The sequence below is a fragment of the Parasteatoda tepidariorum genome, chromosome 5 (genome assembly GCF_982258835.1).
Source record: "Parasteatoda tepidariorum strain Cologne lab strain chromosome 5, Ptep-v5.0, whole genome shotgun sequence".
NCBI classification, from domain to species: Eukaryota; Metazoa; Arthropoda; class Arachnida; order Araneae; family Theridiidae; genus Parasteatoda; species Parasteatoda tepidariorum.
Genome location: NC_141759.1, coordinates 5,403,216 through 5,425,910, shown reverse-complemented (window position 1 = coordinate 5,425,910; position 22,695 = coordinate 5,403,216). Strand labels below are relative to the sequence as shown.

The following is a 22,695-nucleotide window of genomic DNA, read 5'->3' as shown; positions in this document are numbered from 1 at the left end:
CTGTTCACTCTTAGCCGCGGTTGTCGGTTGTGTTCATCCGATTCTTATATCTTGTGTTCATCCGAATTTTATTAATAAATTGTGTCCATTGAAATTATTAATAAAATTTATGTAAAACAAACTATAAGTTGAGTTGCATAAAGTTGGTGCTCTACTTGTACACCGAATATTAGGGAAATATTACACTATAGTGAGAATCTTAACATTAATAAAAAAAATATCATTCATATAATCATTCAAAAAAATATTTATATCATTTATGTATTATGTAATTGAATGGACACTATATGACTTGACCTTTTCTCCGAATTTGGGATTGACAAACTATCAATTGATGGTGCAGTCTTCTTCTGTTTTAGGTGCTTAATAAATACCTAATAATAATGTTAACTTTCTCTGCTTTTTGACGCTTTAAAGATACTTAATATTGGTGCAACCTTCTTTACTTTTAATTTCCTTCAACAATATCTAATCATGGTACAACATTCTTCAGCTTTTAGTTATTTGGAGCTAATGAAAGCCCATGTTTCACCATCATGCCAGCAAATGAATAGTACCAATGTTTGGCTTTAACAAATCTCGAAATTTTTAACAGTGTACTGACGATAATATGTACAACTGGTAATTGCTGCAGCTTTGATAAGAAACCTGCTACGGGTTTTCCGTAGCTCCATAAAATATTTTTCCATAGGTAGCTAAGATAATGTATTAATATTTAAACGGGTTAGAAATAAATGAGCTTTTTTTCTACCACTACTTATAAATATTTTAACAATAAATTAAATGTCAGATAGAGAAATGGTCAAGCTCCAAAATCTTTAACAAGGCTTTACAGGAATCTTATTTGCTTTAAAAATTCCGACTTCAATATGTTGCCACTGATAAATGTAATTCGTGCAAAACTCAAATGTTGAAGAGTTATGTAATAAGTACCAAATATACTAATACAGGGTTATTCATAATTCCCCCCGGGGTTTCGAAGTGTTATAGTAAAAACACGAAGACGAATATAGCAAAAAAAAAACATATGAATTTATTCTGAAAGTATTCAAGTTTTAATTTAAGCAGTTGCCGGTAGATGGCAGAAACATGTACTACTGAAGCCAGTTGTATTAAAGAAAAATGGCGTTTATAGGCGGAGGGAATTATGAATAACCCTGTATAAGTATAAAACATTGTATTGATATATTTTAACAAAAGGGGGTTTTGTGAAAAAAGTGGTATAATATGTTATTCAACTAAATGGCTAATATCAACTGTTTGTTACCATTTCATTTAGAAATGGTCCTGCACCTTAGAAGATCTATCCTAAATCTTTATTAAATTATAGCGGAAGGGAATCTCTTAATTCTCCTAGACAAAACTGAAACAATTGTCCTACCACAATAAATGTTTTTGTAAAAGGAAACTGTCCTATAAATATGACGCTGGGGTCTAACATGTTAATACCGACAGCTTGGAAATAAGTGTTTTAAATCTCCTAGAAAGTGCACCGGAGGAAATTACTTAATAGTGGTAAATTTTGACCTCGATTAATAGCATCATGTAAAGTGATGCAGAATACATTTTATCTTTTTTCTAATGGGATGACCTACAGAAAACGAGTGTTGTTACTTCAGTATCGTAAAGCCCCCGAAAAGGGCAACAAATAATATTTAATAAAAATAAAATTGAAATTATTTTAGCTATATTATTTATTACTTACTTAGTGTAAGGAACAGGTATGTGACATTTTGAGAAGGGAAAAAATATTGTATCCGAACTATTTTATTACCCATTTATTAAAAGACGGGACTAATAATTCTTTGCTTTACTTTATTTACAACTTCATAATTTGAAATAAAAATCACGCACGCATACAAAAAACTATTGCGGACTAGTTATGTTAAGATTAAAGTTAAGGCAAAAATTAAACGTGACCATATTGATACAACCACTTTATGTTATTTTCTCTGATTGTATAATTTCCCTAAAACATCACTTGCTCGGTTCTTTAATAAAGCTCTTCAATGGTGTCGGTATATTCCTTTTAGTTTTGAGTATTGACGTCATAGTGTTTCCCAGCACTGATTTATTGATTCTTTTCTTTCTTTTTATGCCGACCTGCTTGTGTAGGGGTTAGGGTACTGACCTTGCATCAGAAAGGTTCTGGGTTCGAATCCTGGGCAAGGCATGGATGTTCTTTCCTTCTCTGTACCATCTGTCCTTACAGTGGGAGCAACGTTGGCCCACCTAATATGGTTGTCCCTGAAAGAGTGGTCAACAAATCTGTCCTTCAGGTGCCTGAATGACCAAGGTCATTATTCAGGCGGGCATGGGAAAAAAAATCTTTTTTTTTTATTCAACCAGTTTGAAGAACGGGTATTCAGCTAGTATTTTAATAAAATAAATTTCAGTAGTGAAACAATTCAGTTACCAAACTTATGTTTGGGAGATAAGAGCATAGAGACGTGGGCTCTTAACACTTGAAATGCATCAAGCATAAATATTTCGGAAAAAAACTATTTTTTTTTAATGGCGGGCACTTGGAACTATTGTCCATCGGCCACAGAAAGTGCCAGAACTGCTAACTCTCTTTTCGTTACCCAGTGGGCACCTGTGGCGAAGCCACGGCCGTGGAGCAGCGTCGCCCACGTCTCACTGCCACAACCCGTATTTAGGGCGGGTCACATTCACACACAAAGGAGAAAGGACATAGAACACAGATAGAGAGAAAGAAACATCCATGCCCAGAGCGGGATTCGAACCCGCAGTCAGGCACGCTAACCGCTCGGCCACCTGGCCGGCAAAAAAAAAGAAAAAAAAACTATAGTATATCAAAATATCATACCCTAACGTATGAGTATGCAGAGATTTTATTATATGAGGCTGAAGTGAATTTTTTATGTTTTTTGTAAAAATTTATTGTAGTGGTAGCTAAGTTAATGTTTTAATGTATTAGTTTTTTTATTTACTTTATTATTTTCAACACCACTACATATAAATTATTTTAAAGTTCATTTTTCAGGGCCACTTTGTTTCAGCTCTTTTGTAAAGGGCCGGAAGGCCTCCGACGCCCAGTTCCACTACAACGAACGAACAAATTCTGCTCTTTTGTCGTAAGGCTTTTATAATGTTGGCAAAATTACCAAAAATTCAGGAAGCTTTGGTTTTAAATGTCTACCACTCCATAAAATATTTTGTGGAAAGCGTAGTAATTGGCGGACCTGCATAAATAACACAGAAGAGATCTCATCAACGAAATTCGGCCAGCCCTTCTTTTTAGTTCTCCAGACCTTATTTTTTGATTTTTAAGCACTTTTCAAGTTTATGTTAGATTAAAACTCTTGAAACAGTTTTGTTTGCAAACACTTTATATCTTAAACTTGTATGTAGGAAAATCTTAATTATTTATAACAGTCGTTGAACAGCCGACCCGACCCAATTTTTAGGATTTACGACTTCTAATGTTCAACTCTGTAGCCTTGTAATTTTGAGCTCAATGCATTAGACAAGGGAACTCCTGGATCAAATATTGGGAGAAATTTGCCTTCTCAGACGACTTATTGATGGAACTAATTCTCATTTGCGTTACATGGGGAGGAAAATCCCTCCCACGGTTAGTCTGACGGCAAGGGGACTCTCATCCATGATCCGTCTACCACTGAGAATATTTCACGTCAGCACAGTAGTCGGTGCAAGCCGGATGCGAAATTTGCGTCCCAGCCATCCCTGGGATTTAATTCCCGGGCCACCTCATTGGAAGGCGAACTATCTATCCCCTGCGCCATCACAACTCAATGTATATAGATTGAATGAAATGTACATGAATCAGAGATCTTACACTGTGTTTCATACAAAATTTAACAAAAACTCGCTCTTGTCCAGTGAGAGAGATCGAAGAAATCTGATTAAAATTGAGAAAATAGTTTCGGGAGGAGGATGAATGTAGTAATTTGAGGTTTAATCAACACAATTTATCTTCTTATTTATATTTCAAGGTCACGATTATTTATTTATTTGTAGTCATGATTCAAAACAAATTGTATATATGTATTTGTAAATATATATATATATATATATATATATATATATATATATATATATATATATGTGTGTGTGTGTGTGTGTGTGTGTGTGTGTGTGTGTGTGTGTCATTCTCACAAAAACAGTCATTTTCATCCAGTATATTTTATGTTTATTTTACAGCTTACGAAAAAAAAATTCAGGGAAAGTGTCCTTCAGAATGCAAGCTAACAAAAGAATAAAAATATAATTATCAATTTTTATTTTTTATTCATTTCAGGTAATTAAAATATACCAATATGTCATTCCCTCACTTGTCCCCACTGCTGATTTAAAAAAAGAAAAAAATTGTTTCTGAAATAAAAGTTTTTTTTTTTTACAAATTCGTGTTTTTTATTTCAGAATACTAAAATATAGAATTCAGAAAATCAATTTTAAATTTAATTTCTGATAAAAAATATTAACACAGCACTATTTTAAACTTTGTCCCCAGTGTTTCGCGTCATTCCCTCACAACATTGTTCGTATGACCTGCAATCTTCTTAGAATAAAAATATTTTAATAAAAACTTCAGAAGTTAACAACTGGCATCATAGAGCAAAATTGCAGTATGTTTCCATCTTCAACTTAAAGAAGCTTTGCTGTGGAATAAATTTGAATGAATCAAACCAGGTAAAATTTTTTACATTTGTCATTCCCTCATGTCATTTTTTAGAGTAAAATAAAATACAACTTCATCGAGAAAGTGGATAATTATATGTTGCTTTCTTGTATGAATATGATTGTATGTGATTGACTTCAGAAATTAATTAGGCCTAACTGTTATTTTTAAATTTTATTGAATTCGTCATTCCCTCACTAGTGTATAAAGTGAGGGAATGACGCTAAAGTGAGGGAATGATTCAAGATGAGTATATTATTAATTTTTTTTTGTTCAATCGTGCCAGCCAATTTTATTTCCCGAACCTGTAAAAACTATTAAATATATAAGACTAAATTATAATAAATATTAGATATACTTAGTATGTTATCATTTTCAAACTTTAGGGAGATGTAACTTTGATAAAAACATGTATTAAAATAAAATTTCATTCCCTCACTATTAGTGTCATTCCCTCACTTTTTAAATAGTGAAAATAATTAATTTACTTATTAATTAATTTGAAAAATAAATTTAAAAAGTAATAAATTAATTTATTGAATTAATTAATTTATTTATTAAATTAATTATTAATTATTATAAATTAATTAATTATAAATTAATTATTTAAAAAATTAATTAATTTAAATATTAAGTATAATTTATAGGATATATACTTTCTTTATAATGCCATTACATATTTCTATTAATATAAAAAGTTTCACAGCTTTTTATTCACTTTACTTTTTTGGGATTTTATGAACTGAAAAATGACAGTTTTCGTGAGAATGACCCATATATATATATATATATATATATATATATATATATATATATATATATATATATATATATATATATATATATATATATATATATATATATATATATATATATATATATATATATATATATATATATATATATATATATATATATATATATATACCTTTCATAAGCCATAAGATACTCCAAGTCAGATTTTTAATTGAATTTAACATTAACAGTGTTGGTAATTACTGCTTTGATCAAACTTTGAAAACAAACTAACATTTTATGACATTGCAGCGTTTGAGAAAAGCAAAAATGAAAAAAAAAGAACAGAATCAATTTGTCTTTAAATATATGCTTTTATTATTGTTTCTATAAACTTACATATTTATGATTGAAGTTAAATTTTTTTTTAAATTTAACCGAGAACAGCTCCTAAAGATTGACTAACAGCCGCTGCAGAGTTTCCGATTGAGCTGAAGTCGATTTGACCTATATTGGAGGTACTCAATATGTGTATGAGGGTAGCCACCAGTTCCAGAAGAACTTGTATAACTACTTCAGCTTGAGATGCTCCGGCAGAAGTAGCACTGACTTGTCCGACCAAGTTAGATACAACGGATTGCAAGGCACCAACATTCAATACCCCACCTGAGGCCAAACTGGAAGCAGCTGAACTGATTCTGGATTGAGATGCTCCAGAGTTAATTCGTGAAGCAGCGGATGCACTAGCTCCTGCAGCACTTCCATATCCAGTTTGTACACCTTGGCCATAGCCTCCTGCTGCAGCACCTGCACCAGAAGCTGCACCACCTCCAGAACTGTATCCGGTTTGTACTGCTTGGCCATAACCACCGGCGGCTGCTCCAGCACCTAAAAGGGTTTTTTATGTACTTATAAATTTTGAAAGAAAAAGCATCAAACTCATGCATCATTTCTTAAAAATTTGATGGAAAGTGTTAAAATGATTTTGTGCAATCCATTATTTGTATTGTGATAAATATCACGGCTAATTTTAGGTAGTAAGACAACCAGACGGTATAGTGTACAGGAAGACGACTTAACGTCAGAACGATCCTGGGTTCGAGTGCCATGGATGTTCCTTCCTTCATTGTGATATCTGTTCTTACCTTGGGAACAACGTTGGCCTACCTAATGTCCTGCCCCTGAAGTAGTGACCCAAAAATCTACCCTACTGAATACCTGAGTTGCGAGTATAAATCTGGTGGGCATTGGAAAAAATATAAATGATAATTGTTTCTCTTCTCTTTTGCTGTTTACGTGAATACCCCAAATAAGAAAATTTTAAAAGAAAGAAAATGTGATAATTTTAATTTAATAAATGTTTTAAATTTAGCTTCTGCTGTTTAAAACCAAATGGTGCATAGGAAAATCATCAATCCAGTCTGTACCTTTGCAGAATTCGGGCAAGGAGCATGATTCACGTACATCTGCTGGCGTTCATTGTTTGTTTACGTCGGGAACACTCTACAAATTCCCTACCAATAACGACAAGGGAGTTGCATCCAGAAAACAAGATATAATATCAATTGACTTCAAAATTATCGTAAATATTTCATGATAGGCTTGTCCTTTTCTGCTCCTCGTCAGGTAAGTTAAACATTCAGATATAATAAAGATGTCTGAAACGCGTAAATTCGTTTCCATTATTAATTGATGAGATACCTCGAATATTGTTTCCCAGATTTCTTTATTGAGAAATAAGTATAAAAAAGCAAAAAAATTAATGTAAAAAATAAATCAATAAAAATAAATCGATATAAGCTAATGTAATCGGTATAATCTAAAAATCGATATAATCTAAATCAATATAACGAAAAAATTAATTTAAAAAAAACTCTATTAATTAGAGCCAAGATTCGAATATTTCAAAAAGCATATTTATGTATTCAAATATCCGTCAAAGATCATTGTACGATATTGGAATAATAAACATGCAAAAAATAGATTAAGACACTATTATTCGTTGCTCAAACGCAACTCCAGAGAGAGGATTGGAAATAGAAAACTGAGAAAAAATTTTCATTAAGATATTTACCTGCTCCAGCACCATAGCCTTGTCCTGCCCCTTGTCCATAACCTCCTGCACCGGCACCAGATCCTGAACCAGCACCATACCCTTGTCCTGCACCTTGGCCGTATCCTCCTGCTCCTGCAGAAGCGGCAGCACTGCCTGTACTACCACCTGTAGCAATTATATTCTCTGTTTGAGTAGTTGTAACTACATTTTGGGTCTGTGACACTTGTGATGCGGTTGATCCACTGGCTGATGCAGTTCCTACTGAATATGCTCCTGCTGATCCAGAACCAGTACCATAACCTTGACCAGCTCCTTGTCCGTATCCTCCAGCAGCTCCAGCACCTGCTCCTGCACCAGCACCATAGCCTTGACCTGTTCCTTGTCCATAACCTCCAGCTCCTCCTGCTCCAGCACCTGCTCCGGCACCTGCAGAGGCGGCTGCCCCTGCACCGGCTCCAGATCCTGCACCAACGCCATAGCTTTGACCTACTCCTTGTCCATATCCTCCAGCAGCTCCAGCACCAGCACCTGCTCCTGCACCTGCACCATAGCCTTGAGCTGCTCCTTGTCCATAACCTCCTGCTCCTGCACCTGTTGCAGCTCCGGCACCAGCTCCAGAGCCTGCACCAGCACCATAGCCTTGACCTGCTCCTTGTCCATAACCTCCTGCTCCACCTGCTCCTGCACCTGCTGCAGCTCCGGCACCAGCTCCAGAGCCTGCACCAGCACCATATCCTTGACCTGTTCCTTGTCCATATCCACCAGCAGCTCCAGAACCAGCACCAGATCCTGCACCAGCACCATAGCCTTGACCTGCTCCTTGTCCGTAACCTCCTGCTCCACCTGCTCCTGCACCTGCTGCAGCTCCGGCACCAGCTCCAGAGCCTGCACCAGCACCATAGCCTTGACCTGCTCCTTGTCCATATCCTCCACCAGCTCCAGCACCTGCTCCTGCACCAGAGCCTGCTCCCGCACCATAGCCTTGACCTGCTCCTTGTCCGTAACCTCCTGCTCCACCTGCTCCTGCACCTGCTGCAGCTGCAGCTCCGGCACCAGCTCCAGAGCCTGCACCAGCACCATAGCCCTGACCTGCTCCTTGTCCATATCCTCCACCAGCTCCAGCACCTGCTCCTGCACCAGAACCTGCTCCCGCACCATAGCCTTGACCTGCTCCTTGTCCATATCCTCCAGCGGCTCCAGCACCGGCACTTGCTCCTGCACCAGCACCATAGCCTTGACCTGCTCCTTGTCCGTAACCTCCTGCTCCTCCTGCACCTGCTCCTGCACCAGCACCTGCTCTTGCACCAGCACCTGCTCCTGCACCAGCACCTGCTCCTGCACCATAGCCTTGACCTGCTCCTTGTCCATAACCTCCTGCTCCTCCTGCACCTGCGCCAGAGCCTGTGCCAGCACCATAGCCTTGACCAGCACCTTGGCCGTATCCTCCTGCTCCTGCAGAGGCTGCAGCACTGCCTGTACTACCAGCTGTAGCAATTATATTTTCTGTTTGAGTAGTTGTAACTACATTTTGGATCTGGGAAACTTGTGATGAGGTTGCTCCACTGGCTGATGCAGCTCCTACTGAATAGGCTCCTGCTGATCCAGAACCAGCTCCGTAGCCTTGACCTGCTCCTTGTTCATATCCTCCAACAGCTCCAGCACCTGCTCCTGCACCAGAGCCTGCACCAGAACCATAGCCTTGACCGGCTCCTTGTCCATAACCTCCAGCTCCTCCTGCTCCAGCACCTGCTCCTGCACCAAATCCTGCGCCAGCACCATATCCTTGACCTGCTCCTTGTCCATAACCTCCTGATCCACCTGCACCTGCTGCAGCTGCAGCTCCGGCACCAGCTCCAGAGCCTGCACCAGCACCATAGCCTTGACCTGCTCCTTGTCCATAACCTCCTGCTCCACCTGCTCCTGCACCTGCTGCAGCTGCAGCTCCGGCGCCAGCTCCAGATCCTGCACCAGCTCCATAGCCTTGACCTGCTCCTTGTCCATATCCGCTACCAGCTCCTGCACCAGCACCTGCTCCTGCTCCAGACCCTGCGCCCGCACCATATCCTTGACCTGCTCCTGCACCAGACCCTGCGCCAGCACCATAGCCCTGACCTGCTCCTTGTCCGTTACCTCCTGCTCCACCTGCTCCTGCACCTGCTGCAGCTCCGGCACCAGCTCCAGAGCCTGCACCTGCACCATAGCCTTGACCTGCTCCTTGTCCATATCCTCCACCAGCACCTGCTCCTGCACCAGAACCTGCACCCGACCCTGCACCAGCACCATAGCCTTGACCTGCTCCTTGTCCATAACCTCCTGCTCCACCTGCTCCTGCACCTGCTGCAGCTGCAGCTCCGGCACCAGCTCCAGAGCCGGCACCAGCACCATAGCCTTGACCTGCTCCTTGTCCATAACCTCCTGCTCTACCTGCTCCTGCACCTGCTGCAGCTGCAGCTCCGGCACCAGCTCCAGATCCTGCACCAGCTCCATAGCCTTGACCTGCTCCTTGTCCATATCCGCTACCAGCTCCTGCACCAGCACCTGCTCCTGCACCAGACCCTGCGCCAGCACCATAGCCCTGACCTGCTCCTTGTCCGTAACCTCCTGCTCCACCTGCTCCTGCACCTGCTGCAGCTCCGGCACCAGCTCCAGAGCCTGCACCTGCACCATAGCCTTGACCTGCTCCTTGTCCATATCCTCCACCAGCACCTGCTCCTGCACCAGAACCTGCACCCCACCCTGCACCAGCACCATAGCCTTGACCTGCTCCTTGTCCATAACCTCCTGCTCCACCTGCTCCTGCACCTGCTGCAGCTGCAGCTCCGGCACCAGCTCCAGAGCCGTCACCAGCACCATAGCCTTGACCTGCTCCTTGTCCATAACCTCCTGCTCCACCTGCTCCTGCACCTGCTGCAGCTGCAGCTCCGGCACCAGCTCCAGATCCTGCACCAGCTCCATAGCCTTGACCTGCTCCTTGTCCATATCCGCTACCAGCTCCTGCACCAGCACCTGCTCCTGCACCAGACCCTGCTCCTGCACCAGACCCTGCGCCAGCACCATAGCCCTGACCTGCTCCTTGTCCGTAACCTCCTGCTCCACCTGCTCCTGCACCTGCTGCAGCTCCGGCACCAGCTCCAGAGCCTGCACCTGCACCATAGCCTTGACCTGCTCCTTGTCCATATCCTCCACCAGCACCTGCTCCTGCACCAGAACCTGCTCCCGCATTATAGCCTTGACCTGCTCCTTGTCTATATCCTCCAGCGGCTCCAGCACCAGCACTTGCCGCTCCTGCACCAGCACCATAGCCTTGACCTGCTCCTTGTCCGAAACCTCCTGCTCCTCCTGCACCTGCACCAGCACCTGCTCCTGCACCATAGCCTTGACCTGCTCCTTGTCCATAACCTCCTGCTCCTCCTGCACCTGCTCCTGCACCATAGCCTTGACCTGCACCTTGGCCGTATCCTCCTGCTCCTGCAGAGGCTGCAGCACCGCCTGTACTACCAGCTGTAGCAATTATATTTTCTGTTTGAGTAGTTGTAACTACATTTTGGGTCTGGGAAACTTGTGATGAGGTTGCTCCACTGGCTGATGCAGCTCCTACTGAATAGGCTCCTGCTGATCCAGATCCAGCACCATAGCCTTGACCTGCACCTTGTCCATAACCTCCAGCTCCAGAGCCTGCACCAGCGCCATAGCCTTGACCTGCTCCTTGTCCATAACCTCCAGCTCCTCCTGCTCCAGCACCTGCTCCTGCACCAGATCCTGCGCCAGCACCATATCCTTGACCTGCTCCTTGTCCATAACCTCCTGCTCCACCTGCTCCTGCACCTGCTGCAGCTGCAGCTCCGGCACCAGCTCCAGAGCCTGCACCAGCACCATAGCCTTGACCTGCTCCTTGTCCATAACCTCCAGCTCCACCTGCTCCGGCACCTGCAGCAGCTGCTGCCCCGGCATCAGCTCCAGATCCTGCACCCACTCCATAGCCTTGACCTGCTCCTTGTCCATATCCGCTACCAGCTCCTGCACCAGCACCTGCTCCTGCACCAGACCCTGCGCCCGCACCATAGCCTTGACCTGCTCCTTGTCCATATCCTCCAGCAGCTCCAGCACCTGCTCCTGCACCAGACCCTGCGCTAGCACCATTGCCCTGACCTGCTCCTTGTCCGTAACCTCCTGCACCTGCTGCAGCTCCGGCACCAGCTCCAGAGCCTGCACCAGCACCATAGCCTTGACCTGCTCCTTGTCCATATCCTCCAGCAGCTCCAGCTCCAGCACCTGCACCTCCACCAGTTCCTGCGCCAGTACCATAGCCTTGACCAGCTCCTTGTCCATAACCTCCGGCTCCACCTGCTCCTGCTGCAGCTGCAGCTCCGGCAGCAGCTCCAGAGCCGGCACCAGCACCATAGCCTTGACTTGCTCCTTGTCCATATCCTCCAGCTCCACCTGCTCCTGCTGCAGCTGCAGCTCCGGCAGCAGCTCCAGAGCCGGCACCAGCACCATAGCCTTGACTTGCTCCTTGTCCATATCCTCCAGCTCCACCTGCTCCGGCACCTGCAGCAGCTGCTGCCCCTGCACCAGCTCCATAGCCTTGACCAGCTCCTTGTCCATATCCGCTACCAGCTCCTGCACCAGCACCTGCTGCTGCACCAGACCCTGCGCCCGCACCATAGCCTTGACCTGCTCCTTGTCCATATCCTCCAGCAGCTCTAGCACCTGCTGCTGCACCAGATCCTAAGCCAGCACCATAGCCTTGACCTGCTCCTTGTCCATAACCTCCTGCTCCACCTGCTCCTGCACCTGCTGCAGCTGCAGCTCCGGCACCAGCTCCAGAGCCTGCACCATAGCCTTGACCTGCTCCTTGTCCATATCCTCCAGCGGCTCCAGCACCAGCACCTGCTCCTGCACCAGCACCATAGCCTTGACCTGCTCCTTGTCCATAACCTCCTGCTCCTCCTGCACCTGCGCCAGAGCCTGCGCCAGCACCATAGCCTTGACCTGCTCCTTGGCCGTATCCTCCTGCTCCAGCTGAGGCTGCAGCACTGCCTGTACTACCAGCTGTAGCAATTATATTTTCTGTTTGAGTAGTTGTAACTACATTTTGGGTCTGGGAAACTTGTGATGAGGTTGCTCCACTGGCTGATGCAGTTCCAACTGAATAGGCTCCTGCTGATCCAGAACCAGTACCATAGCCTTGACCTGCTCCTTGTCCATATCCTCCAGCAGCTCCAGCACCTGCCCCTGCACCGGCTCCAGATCCTGCACCAGCGCCATAGCCTTGACCTACTCCTTGTCCATATCCCCCAGCAACTCCAGCACCTGCTCCTGCACCTGATCCTGCGCCAGCACCATAGCCTTGACCTGCTCCTTGTCCATAACCTCCACCAGTTCCAGCACCACCACCTGCTCCTGCCCCAGATCCTGCGCCTGCCCCAGATCCTGCGCCAGCACCATAGCCTTGACCTGCTCCTTGTCCATAACCTCCTGCTCCACCTGCTCCTGCGCCTGCTGCAGCTGCAGCTCCTGCACCAGCTCCAGAGCCTGCACCAGCACCATAGCCTTGACCTGCTCCTTGTCCATATCCTCCAGCACCTGCTCCTGCACCAGAGCCTGCACCAGCACCATATGCTTGACCTGCTCCTTGTCCATAACCTCCAGCTCCTCCTGCTCCGGCACCTGCAGCAGCAACTGCTGCCCCTGCACCAGCTCCAGATCCTGCTCCAGCTCCAGATCCTGCTCCAGCTCCAGATCCTGCTCCAGCTCCATAGCCTTGACCTGCTCCTTGCCCATATCCTCCACCAGCTCCAGCTCCAGCACCTGCTCCAGAACCTGCACCTGCACCATAGCCTTGACCTGCTCCTTGTCCATATCCTCCAGCGGCTCCAGCACCAGCACCTGCACCAGACCCTGCGCCCGCACCATAGCCTTGACCTGCTCCTTGTCCATATCCTCCAGCGGCTCCAGCACCAGCACCTGCTCCTGCACCATAGCCTTGACCTGCTCCTTGTTCATAACCTCCTGCTCCTCCTGCACCTGCGCCAGAGCCTGTGCCAGCACCATAGCCTTGACCTGCACCTTGGCCGTATCCTCCTGCTCCTGCAGAGGCTGCAGCACTGCCTGTACTACCAGCTGTAGCAATTATATTTTCTGTTTGAGTAGTTGTAACTACATTTTGGGTCTGGGAAACCTGTGATGAGGTTGCTCCACTGGCTGATGCAGTTCCAACTGAATAGGCTCCTGCTGATCCAGAACCAGTACCATAGCCTTGACCGGCTCCTTGTCCATATCCTCCAGCAGCTCCAGCTCCAGCACCTGCTCCTGCACCAGAGCCAGCTCCAGCACCATAGCTTTGACCTGCTCCTTGTCCATAACCACCAGCTCCTCCTGCTCCTGCTCCCGCTCCGGCACCTGCAGAGGCTGCTGCCCCTGCACCGGCTCCAGATCCTGCACCAGCGCCATAGCCTTGACCTACTCCTTGTCCATATCCTCCAGCAGCTCCAGCACTCGCTGATGCTGATGCTCCTGCGCTGGAGGAAACCTCATTTTCTGCTGAAACTTGAGAAAACATTCTTACGAGACTACCAATTTCGTTCAAAAAAGTCTGGTCAACTGTGCCAGTAGTTTGCAAGAATGCTCCTCTTAATGCGTCAATGATTGCCTGGATCTTAACGCTGTTAGGAACACCAATATTTTCCGAAAAAGCTATTTCTGACACAGATGAGGCAAAAGCCATGTTTAAAGCTTGCAATTTCGATCTTGAATTACTTGGATTTCTTTCAATTGCGAGGATTATAGTGTCACTAATTGAAGAAATGTCATCCATCTGAGTTGAAGATAGAGTTCCAGATTGTGCCATGGCAGCGTTAAAGGCTCCAATGAAACCTTCTGCCAGCTGTGTGTTGTCCCATGGGCTTGCAGCCTTCAGAGGTGATATACTCCAAAGGCAAAGAACAAGAAATAGAAGAGAAAATCGAGTAGGCAACATTTTGATTGTAAAGCAATCTTCAGTTGTTCTCAATCGAGTGATTTTGCTGGGCTGTTACCTGTCTTTTTATACTGCATTTTTCGTGACTTGTCAAAGCAAGAAGTCACGACATGAAAGATTCCAGCTGTCTTTTGACTGCGCAGTTGAACAAGACGCAGGTACATCGTGACAAGACAGATTCTTATTTGAATTTTCTACTACGCAGTTTCCAGCTGTTCATGAATATGTAATATTTCCTTGCTACTCATGGCTGCTTGGTATTCCGCATTTTTACCGTTTTATTAAAAAGTTCTTTTTAATCACACTGTCCTCAAATTATGTAAAACACAAATAAATTAAGAACTTTTCTAATTATTAAGAGATATAAATTTTTCTAATACCATTGTATGTCAAATACCTAAAGTAACTAAACATTTAAAACAATGTCTCCAGCATTAAAATTGGTTTAATTTCGGAAAATACTGTCTGACCCCGATTAAGCGAATTCATGGGGACCGAAAATATTATTCGCTAAATCGAGGATAATGCATAATATCAGGGGTATAATAAAAAAATTGATTATCCATATGGAATATCCGAACATCTCTAATAATCAAATACGCAAAACAAAAAAAAATCTTACACTTTTTATTCAGGAACTTAAAATACAGCGAATGATTACGCGCTGATTAATTTGAAATTTTAAATCATTTAGTGAGTAAGGGTTGCTTATTTTTCTTTATTTCTTACCTTATAAAAAAAGTTTACTTCTTCATTTGCTGCATTAGATAAGTTTTCACTGTTTCGAAACTGTGCAAATCATCAGAAAAATAGCAGTTATCACTATCGATATATTATTATCGACTTCTGTGTCAGAGTCACTATTCATTGTTTCTTACAAATCTACTTCAGTAGCTTTATAAAATGTGTTAAATCGCGAAATTCGGTAAATAGGGGTTCGTTAAACCGGAGTTTGACTTTATTAATAAATTGAGATTATTAGAAAACAGGATTATTTCTTATTAGTAACCTGTAATACTGTTTAAAAGAAAACTTTTCATTTAGTTATCTAAGTTTAACTGACCTAAATTATATGAATTTTATTGACCACTATAGATAAATAACCTTAACAAATGTATTAAAGTCCCATATTGAAAATAAGTGCGTGAATGTTATGTAAAAATACTATCTGTTTATGAAAATGAAACAAATTTTTTAAGACAACCACTGCGAAGAATCTCAACCAGAAAGTGTGGATTCACAGAAGTTTTGATATAATCTGAATTGTAATCTAATTTCTTTTCCCGTTTAAACGCATCCAATAATGAAACTGTTTTAAACCTTTCTTCTTTCTCTGCCGCAAAATTTGTAAATATTTCCATTTGGACTTAAATTTTTTCTAATGTAATAAGCGTATTTACTTTTATACTAAATAGATTATACTAGGAGAGATTAACGAAGAAAATTAAGAAAAATAACAATAAGTTTTATAGCAATTAGTATTAATACAATATTAAAAAGCACTCGTCCTTACGTATATAATCGTGGGAACTGATGGCTAGAATATATCTTATTTCCTTATTTTTTCGACTTTTTATTTTTTATTTATTATTTATTATATTTTTTTATTTATTATATTTTTATTTATTATGTTTTTCATTTATTATATTTTATTTATTATATACGACTTTTTATTTATATATACCTATCCACGAAGTTACACCAAATAGACCATTAACTGTCTTGCCTGCTTTCGCACGAGACAATGCACGATAGCATTTTGGTACGGTACATTTATTTACGTCACACTAGAGATCCGTAATGGACTATTGGCGACGGTCTGCTGAAAACTACTGAGGATGATTCGGAGACAGCATACGCACATCACATTCTGTTTGACAGGGAGGACGCATTCACACACCGTCCATCCATCCGTAGATCATAATTTTGATCTGAGCCAGAGCATGATCAATCTCCGATCCAGTACCTCTAGTATCTTCACTTGCATCTTTTACCAGTATCTTGACTTGTTATGAGAGCTTGGAGGACTACCCCGGACAGATTTAGCGTGCAATAACCATTTTGTACTCTGGGATTACTTCGGCCGACGGGTTCACAATAATTTGGGCATGGGCAGCACCCTACCAGCCATGCTATCCCAGCCCCCAATAATGTTTTGGAGTTTAAAATATAGAAGTTTTGGAGTGGGACTTTTTGTGATTTAAGAACTTTTTTGAGATTGTTCAACGTCTTCAGCACTCTGATCCTAATAGATTGCATTCCTATTTTAGTGGCCCCGCAATGGACTGACTGTTCCCAGAAAAACACCGAAGTCATTCATCACCGGCTGTGTTCAGTGTGTGTGTGCTCGTGATCACTTTGATCAGCCTGCAAAGGGACCGAAGGTTTGTGGTATTAAACAGTTCGTTAAACCATTCTATCGTGAAGTGCTCGACTTCACGCGCAGGTCATTGGGCTACCGAAGCAATGGAACCATTCCCTCTGCAGAGGATCAAGATTGCGATGTCATGTCCTCGGATCATTCCAAAGGATGTTTCACAAACCTCCGCCAATAGCCCATGATGCAGCTTTAGCGCGACGTATCTTCCTTTTGGATGTAGTCGGTTCCAATTATAATGAAAACTTTAATTTCATTTAAAATTTCTTAACTAAACTAAGAAAATGCGAATTGTTGGCTATTTTTGTATTGAAGAAAATGATAAACAGAAGAGCGGAACGAATAAAGCGGATAAATTTGAAAATCACGAACGGCCCTGCGCATGAAAAAACCACGAGTACTCTTACCGGGGAGCAATTTTCCAATCCAGCATCTTTAAAAATTTGATTCTTTTTTTTAATTCAGATAATGTATTTTAAAGAGAATAAGAATTGCACTGCAACTGAAATCAATTATAGCCAAAAGGAAAATCTCCAAAATAATATTGTGAAAACCAAGATTTTTTACATTTAACTCAAGTGACTACTAAATGCCCCCACTTCTGTGGTTCGTAGGATGTGGTAGAAAGAAGGCGATAATATATTTCAGCTTATGATGCGATAAATTAAGGTCATATGTGTTCAAAATTCAAATGTCAAAATTGGTCGAATTTGTTAGCTAGTGTATTATGCGAATAAGATTGGTTGATTGATTAAGAACATATGATTGTAAATTGAAAAAAAATCTAATTTTTAATCAGTTATTCTGTTTAAAAAAACCTATTAATTTAAACCTATAATCTCAGTTTCATTTTAATTTTTTCTCGGTTAAAAGATAAATATATTGTACTATATTTAGAGTAATAATCTATTTTTGAAGTTGTAAAATATACAGTAGTTTCACTAAATTGTGCAGCTACACTAAACGATTCAGATTATCTTACAGTATAAAAAGATTTTATGATGATGTTACATTTATCCATTGTTGTCGATGCATTTTTATTGACCAGAATATCACATGGTAGGATCCAGTTTTCCCACATTCATTTTTAAATTAGTTTGGTTGGCATCAGCATAAAATTGATATAAGTCATGATGGTAATTTCCTACAAATATTTTTGCATCCGTAATTTAAATGTATTTGCCTGTACCAATTATTATTACGTTTTTGATTTTTTCTTCTAAATTAGGAATTTAAGAAGATCGTTTTTTTTATTATTATTGTTAGAATAACGTAGTTCTACGTTACATTTTAAGATAAAGATATTTAAATCTATCTGATCTTATTAACTGTTAAATTTGTTAAAACAATATACTTTTTATTTTAAATACCATTTCAAAAAATGATACTTAGAAAAAGGATTATATATATATATATATATATATATATATATATATATATATATATATATATAGAGAGAGAGAGAGAGAGAGAGAGAGGGAAAGAGAGATTTAGTTTAGTAATTTCAACTGTTTCTTGCCAAGAAACAGCAATTACTGCGAATCAATCAACGGGGTGGATGAGCGTGAGAGAACAGGGGGCTTCACCCCGAGTATCTGAATAATATATATATTTGTATAATACATGTATTTGTATAATATATTTGTATAATTTATATAAAAAATTACTCTTCTTTGTAATTTTAGTTGGCCCTTAAGCTAGAATATTACTATTGACTTTTTTTCTATGTATTCTTTCGAGAAAAAAAAATAGCAAATTTTTATTTAAAATAGATTGTGAGTAGAATAGAAAACAAAAGCTTCTTATGATACAAAGTAATAAAAATTAATTTTTGAAAATTAAGAAAGAAGCGTCATCAAGATAATACAATAAGAAAAAAAGTGAGAATTAGTAATTTGCATATTTTGTAAATACTAAGAAATCCTCACTGTTTTTCCTCGACAGCAAATGAAAGCAATCGACAATCAAAGATAACTAATGCAAATGAGCACCTTTTTTTGTTTCACGAATATAAATGAAATGCTTAATTAATTGATAAAGTAGCTAATTAATTGGAATTGAAATGCTGAGTTTTTTACCTTTCTTCTTTTTGAATATTTATGAAGATTTTATGAGAAATGTTATTCCGTCTCAGAGTTAAATCTGCATTGATTATCATTGAGATTGCGACCTGTCATCAGAAAAACACATTTTATGAGTTGCAGGTGTCACTTTTATCACCAAACCTCAATAAAATCTGTCTCTGTTGTCGATTTTATTGACGTATTTATCACGCTGACTACTTTTATTGAAAATATTTTGTCAATTTTTCTCAGGTGCACATCGAAAGTTATGGATTTTCTCGAAAACGCATGATGTTTTTGCTATTTTTAGTCTGTCTCAGAAAACCATAAAACAAGTTGAAATAGGATAAAATATTAATATTGATGAAAATATAAGTAATGTATTCATATAATCAAATAAAATTTGGTTTACTTCGTGGTTCTGTAGAATAAGCTGCTTACTTCGTGTCCCTGGGATTATTCATGTAGACCCCGTAGATATTTCATTTTGTTTCCTTCTCGAAAAACACTTTCTGTTTAATCTATCTAGGCAATGAAAAATAACGCCAAAAACTTTGTCTCTCAGACAAGTAAGTTTTCCCTTAAGAATGGCGAGTAAGTTGTTCGGTAAGTAGTAATCAATTATTTGGAAGTTCGTTGGAAGAACTTTTTATTTTTTATCTTTGACGTTTTGAGGTGCGTTAAAGAAAATAGATATAAATTTTAAAGGCGTGTCAGAGAAAATGGATAAAGCTCAAAATACTATTAAAAAATTGAAGACGTTACTTAAAAATTTACCCGCTGATACCGAAATATTGAGAAAAGAGTTATTAAGTGGATATTTTGTTCACAATCAATCATGGGTGAAAGCGAGACGGAAAGGAGGAAAAGCTGGTAGTAAACCCATTTCAGTTTTAACATGTTTTCGGGAGGAGTTAAACTATTCTTTTTTTTAATTATTCAGCTATATTTACTTTTCTATAAAGAAGCTATATTTTATCTATGCTAAAATTGTAAAAAAATTACGGTAGTTACAGAAATTTAATGTTTCTTGAAAAAAATGCTACAATGAAATACCTTTCGTACCAGTTTTTGCTCTTTTCCGTCTCGCTATATATAGGCCTTCAGCCTTGCAATCAATATGGTTAAATAGAATTATGATCCAAATTTTCAGAGCCAAATATATATATATATAGTATTATTTAAATATATCGGTAAATACGTATACCTTGCTTTTCCTGGATTAATGCTAATAAAGAAATAATTGAGATACAAGTCTTCTTTGTCTTTACGAAAAACAGACATTCAACAACCAATATGGTTTAATAGTATTATAATCCAGATTTTCAGAACCAACTATATAACTTAGTATTATTAAAATGTGTTATTAGATTAAATACACTCACGTTTTTTATTTATGAATGATGCTAGCTAACACTGAAATAATTTAGATGCATGTCTTTGTCTTTTGGAAAAATAGACACGGATCAAAACTGTTAAAAAAAAACGATCGTGGCGTTTTATTCCGTTTCTTTAATTTCATCTATCTATATTTTTAATAAAATCGTGAGAGCCATAGCTGTTTTATCTTTTAAACTTTACGAAAGACTTGCAAAGAGCATTAGATTTTTCAAAACATTTAAACTTTACAACATTTATATTTTACAAACTTCTTGGTTTTTTAAAATTAATCATTAACTTTTCGTTATCAATCTAATCTACCTATATTGAAGTGTTAGAGCCATTAAAGAATGAGTTGGCTTCACTAGACAATTTCATTTGTATTGGTAAATGGTGTTATAATTCAACTTTTAACTACAGAAGGATCACAATTGGCTGCTATGGAAAGTCAGGAGTCTTAAAATTACTTAAAAAAAAGACATTTCCATTCTATTTTCGCAATCTTATAACATAAATAGAACCGTATAATCACAAAGACAACATTTTATTTTTATTTTAACTTAAAAACCAGCCTGGACTTATCACGAATTTTCATTTTGTGACTTGCTACAAAAAATGTTTAAATTTTTGGAAATTTTAATAAAGATATATATATATATATATATATATATATATATATATATATATATATATATATATATATATATATATATATATATATATATTATAATTAGCGTCATAATATGTTAAAAACATAAATTTTCAGATACTGTTTTGTGCGTTTGGCTTAAGTGTTTCAATTGGCCAGCAAACATTGCAATGATTCAATAATAGATTAATGGGAGCTGATTTGGTCAATCCAGAAGTTTATAAAAAACAATAGCATTAAAATTAAATTTTAAAAATATATAGATATTTTATTGTTAACATTCAAGTTTTTTCTTAAAATTTGAAAATTTCAATTATTTCCTTAAAGAACAGTTTGCTTAACTGCACTACTCAGTTGATTAGTGCTATTTTCAATTTACTATATAAAATTTAATTATTATGTTTATAGTGCTAATAAGAGTTCAATTTATTTAAAAGCCAGTTTAAGACAAGTAATCAGAACCAATTTAAATAATAAATTTGTTTAATCATTTAAAAGAAGGTGACAGAATTCTTATAGTAATAAAATTGAATTTCGAAAATTAATTTTAGGCAGCTGGCCACAAATATTATAACTTTTTCACGTGATGTTTAAAGAGAAAGGAAATATAAAAATGATGTATAAAAGCATACAACTCGAGTTATATTGCAAGATTTTCTTGAATATGAGGCACTATAAGTACACATACATTTTTATTTATGTACAGTTTTTATCCTCATTTACCATAAAGTTAATTTTAATTACCAAGCATTTTTATCTTTAACGTTCAAACATTTCTACCTATTTTTGATACTCAATTAAAATCGCCAGTTTAAATTCATTTTCAATGACAATAAAAACTTTTTCATTTGCATTTTAACATTTTCAAATCAGAATTATATTAGGCATTTTTAAAATAAACAGATACCAATTGCAAAAATACAATGTGTAAAATTCAATATATCGAGTTCTACTTTCAATTTGCCAAGATGAGAGAATATTGAGAAATAGAATCCAATTTTTTAGAAGGATTGAAAAAAACCAGGATGAAAAATTACATAAAATAAAATAAGTTTAAAAAATTTAAAAACAATAAAGTTTGATGATTTTGAGTGAAGAAGTATGAAAAAAAATATTGAGAGTAATTTAAAAGAATTGAGTTGATATAATATTAGTTAATTTTCCAGATATTATGTTCATTTTTTATAAGTTTTTTTCTTAAAATGTGTTGAGAGACTTTCTTTGTAAAATTTTTTAAAGAAAGCAAATGAAAATTTGTTAATTTTCGAATAAAAATAACAACATCAATTACTCCAGTGACTTTTCATCTTCTTCCTTTTAAAATTTTATGAGAAAAGCTGGCAACACCTTTTAAGATAAACTTAATATAAAATGAACGTAATATTTAGAAAATTAACTGATACTCTATCAACTCGATTTTTATAAGTTTCTCTCAATATTTTATTCCTTTAATACTTACATTATCATCCAAACCTATAAAAAAATTGTTGTTAATTTTTGAGTTCTTTAAAAATTATTTTATTAATTGTTACATGTTCACTTTTTCAGCTCTCAGGCTTTTGTGAGTATTTTCAAATAAGAATTTGGCAAAAATAGTTATTGGGATATAAAAACAGCTTCGTTGTTTAAAACTGCGTATTGTAACATTAAAAAAAAGTATTTTTTTGATCTTTTTAAAATTATTTTATTAATCGTTGCTTATTTACTTTTTCAGCTCTTAGGCGTTTGTGAGTATTTTTATAAAAAGAATTTGGCAAAAATAGTTATTGGGATAAACTCGGTATTAAAAA

The 22,695-nt window shown here is 38.8% G+C and overlaps 1 protein-coding gene across 50 annotated transcripts; it reads right to left on the bottom strand.

Annotated features, from left to right (window-relative positions):
* Positions 1-5,755: 5,755 nt before the first annotated feature.
* Positions 5,756-14,504, bottom strand: LOC147808512 (uncharacterized). Of its 50 annotated transcripts, none has more exons than XM_087163234.1 (8): positions 13,227-14,504; positions 12,306-13,016; positions 10,899-11,528; positions 9,600-10,838; positions 8,889-9,191; positions 8,781-8,816; positions 7,476-8,738; positions 5,756-6,289 (listed from the first exon to the last, which is right to left on the bottom strand). In XM_087163234.1, the coding sequence occupies exons 1-8, from the start codon at positions 14,434-14,436 to the stop codon at positions 5,835-5,837; spliced, it is 5,847 nt and encodes a 1,948-aa protein (XP_087019360.1). In that variant the 5' UTR covers positions 14,437-14,504; the 3' UTR covers positions 5,756-5,834. The 50 variants fall into 50 exon arrangements, with proteins under 50 accessions (XP_087019360.1, XP_087019359.1, XP_087019362.1 ...); XM_087163233.1 differs by having other exon boundaries at positions 7,476-8,750; positions 8,787-8,816; XM_087163236.1 differs by having other exon boundaries at positions 8,787-8,816.
* Positions 14,505-22,695: the final 8,191 nt, after the last annotated feature.

Excerpts from the sequence above, each read along its gene's own strand:
- LOC147808512 (XM_087163218.1), bottom strand. The coding sequence starts at position 14,436 with ATGTTGCCTACTCGATTTTCTCTTCTATTTCTTGTTCTTTGCCTTTGG. Across the intron at positions 11,529-12,305 it reads AGGATATGGACAAGGAGCAG|GTCAAGGCTATGGTGCGGGC; the intron begins GTCAAGGCTATG and ends GACAAGGAGCAG. Across the intron at positions 9,192-9,599 it reads TGCAGCAGGTGCAGGAGCAG|GAGGAGCTGGAGGTTATGGA; the intron begins GTGGAGCAGGAG and ends GTGCTGGAGCAG.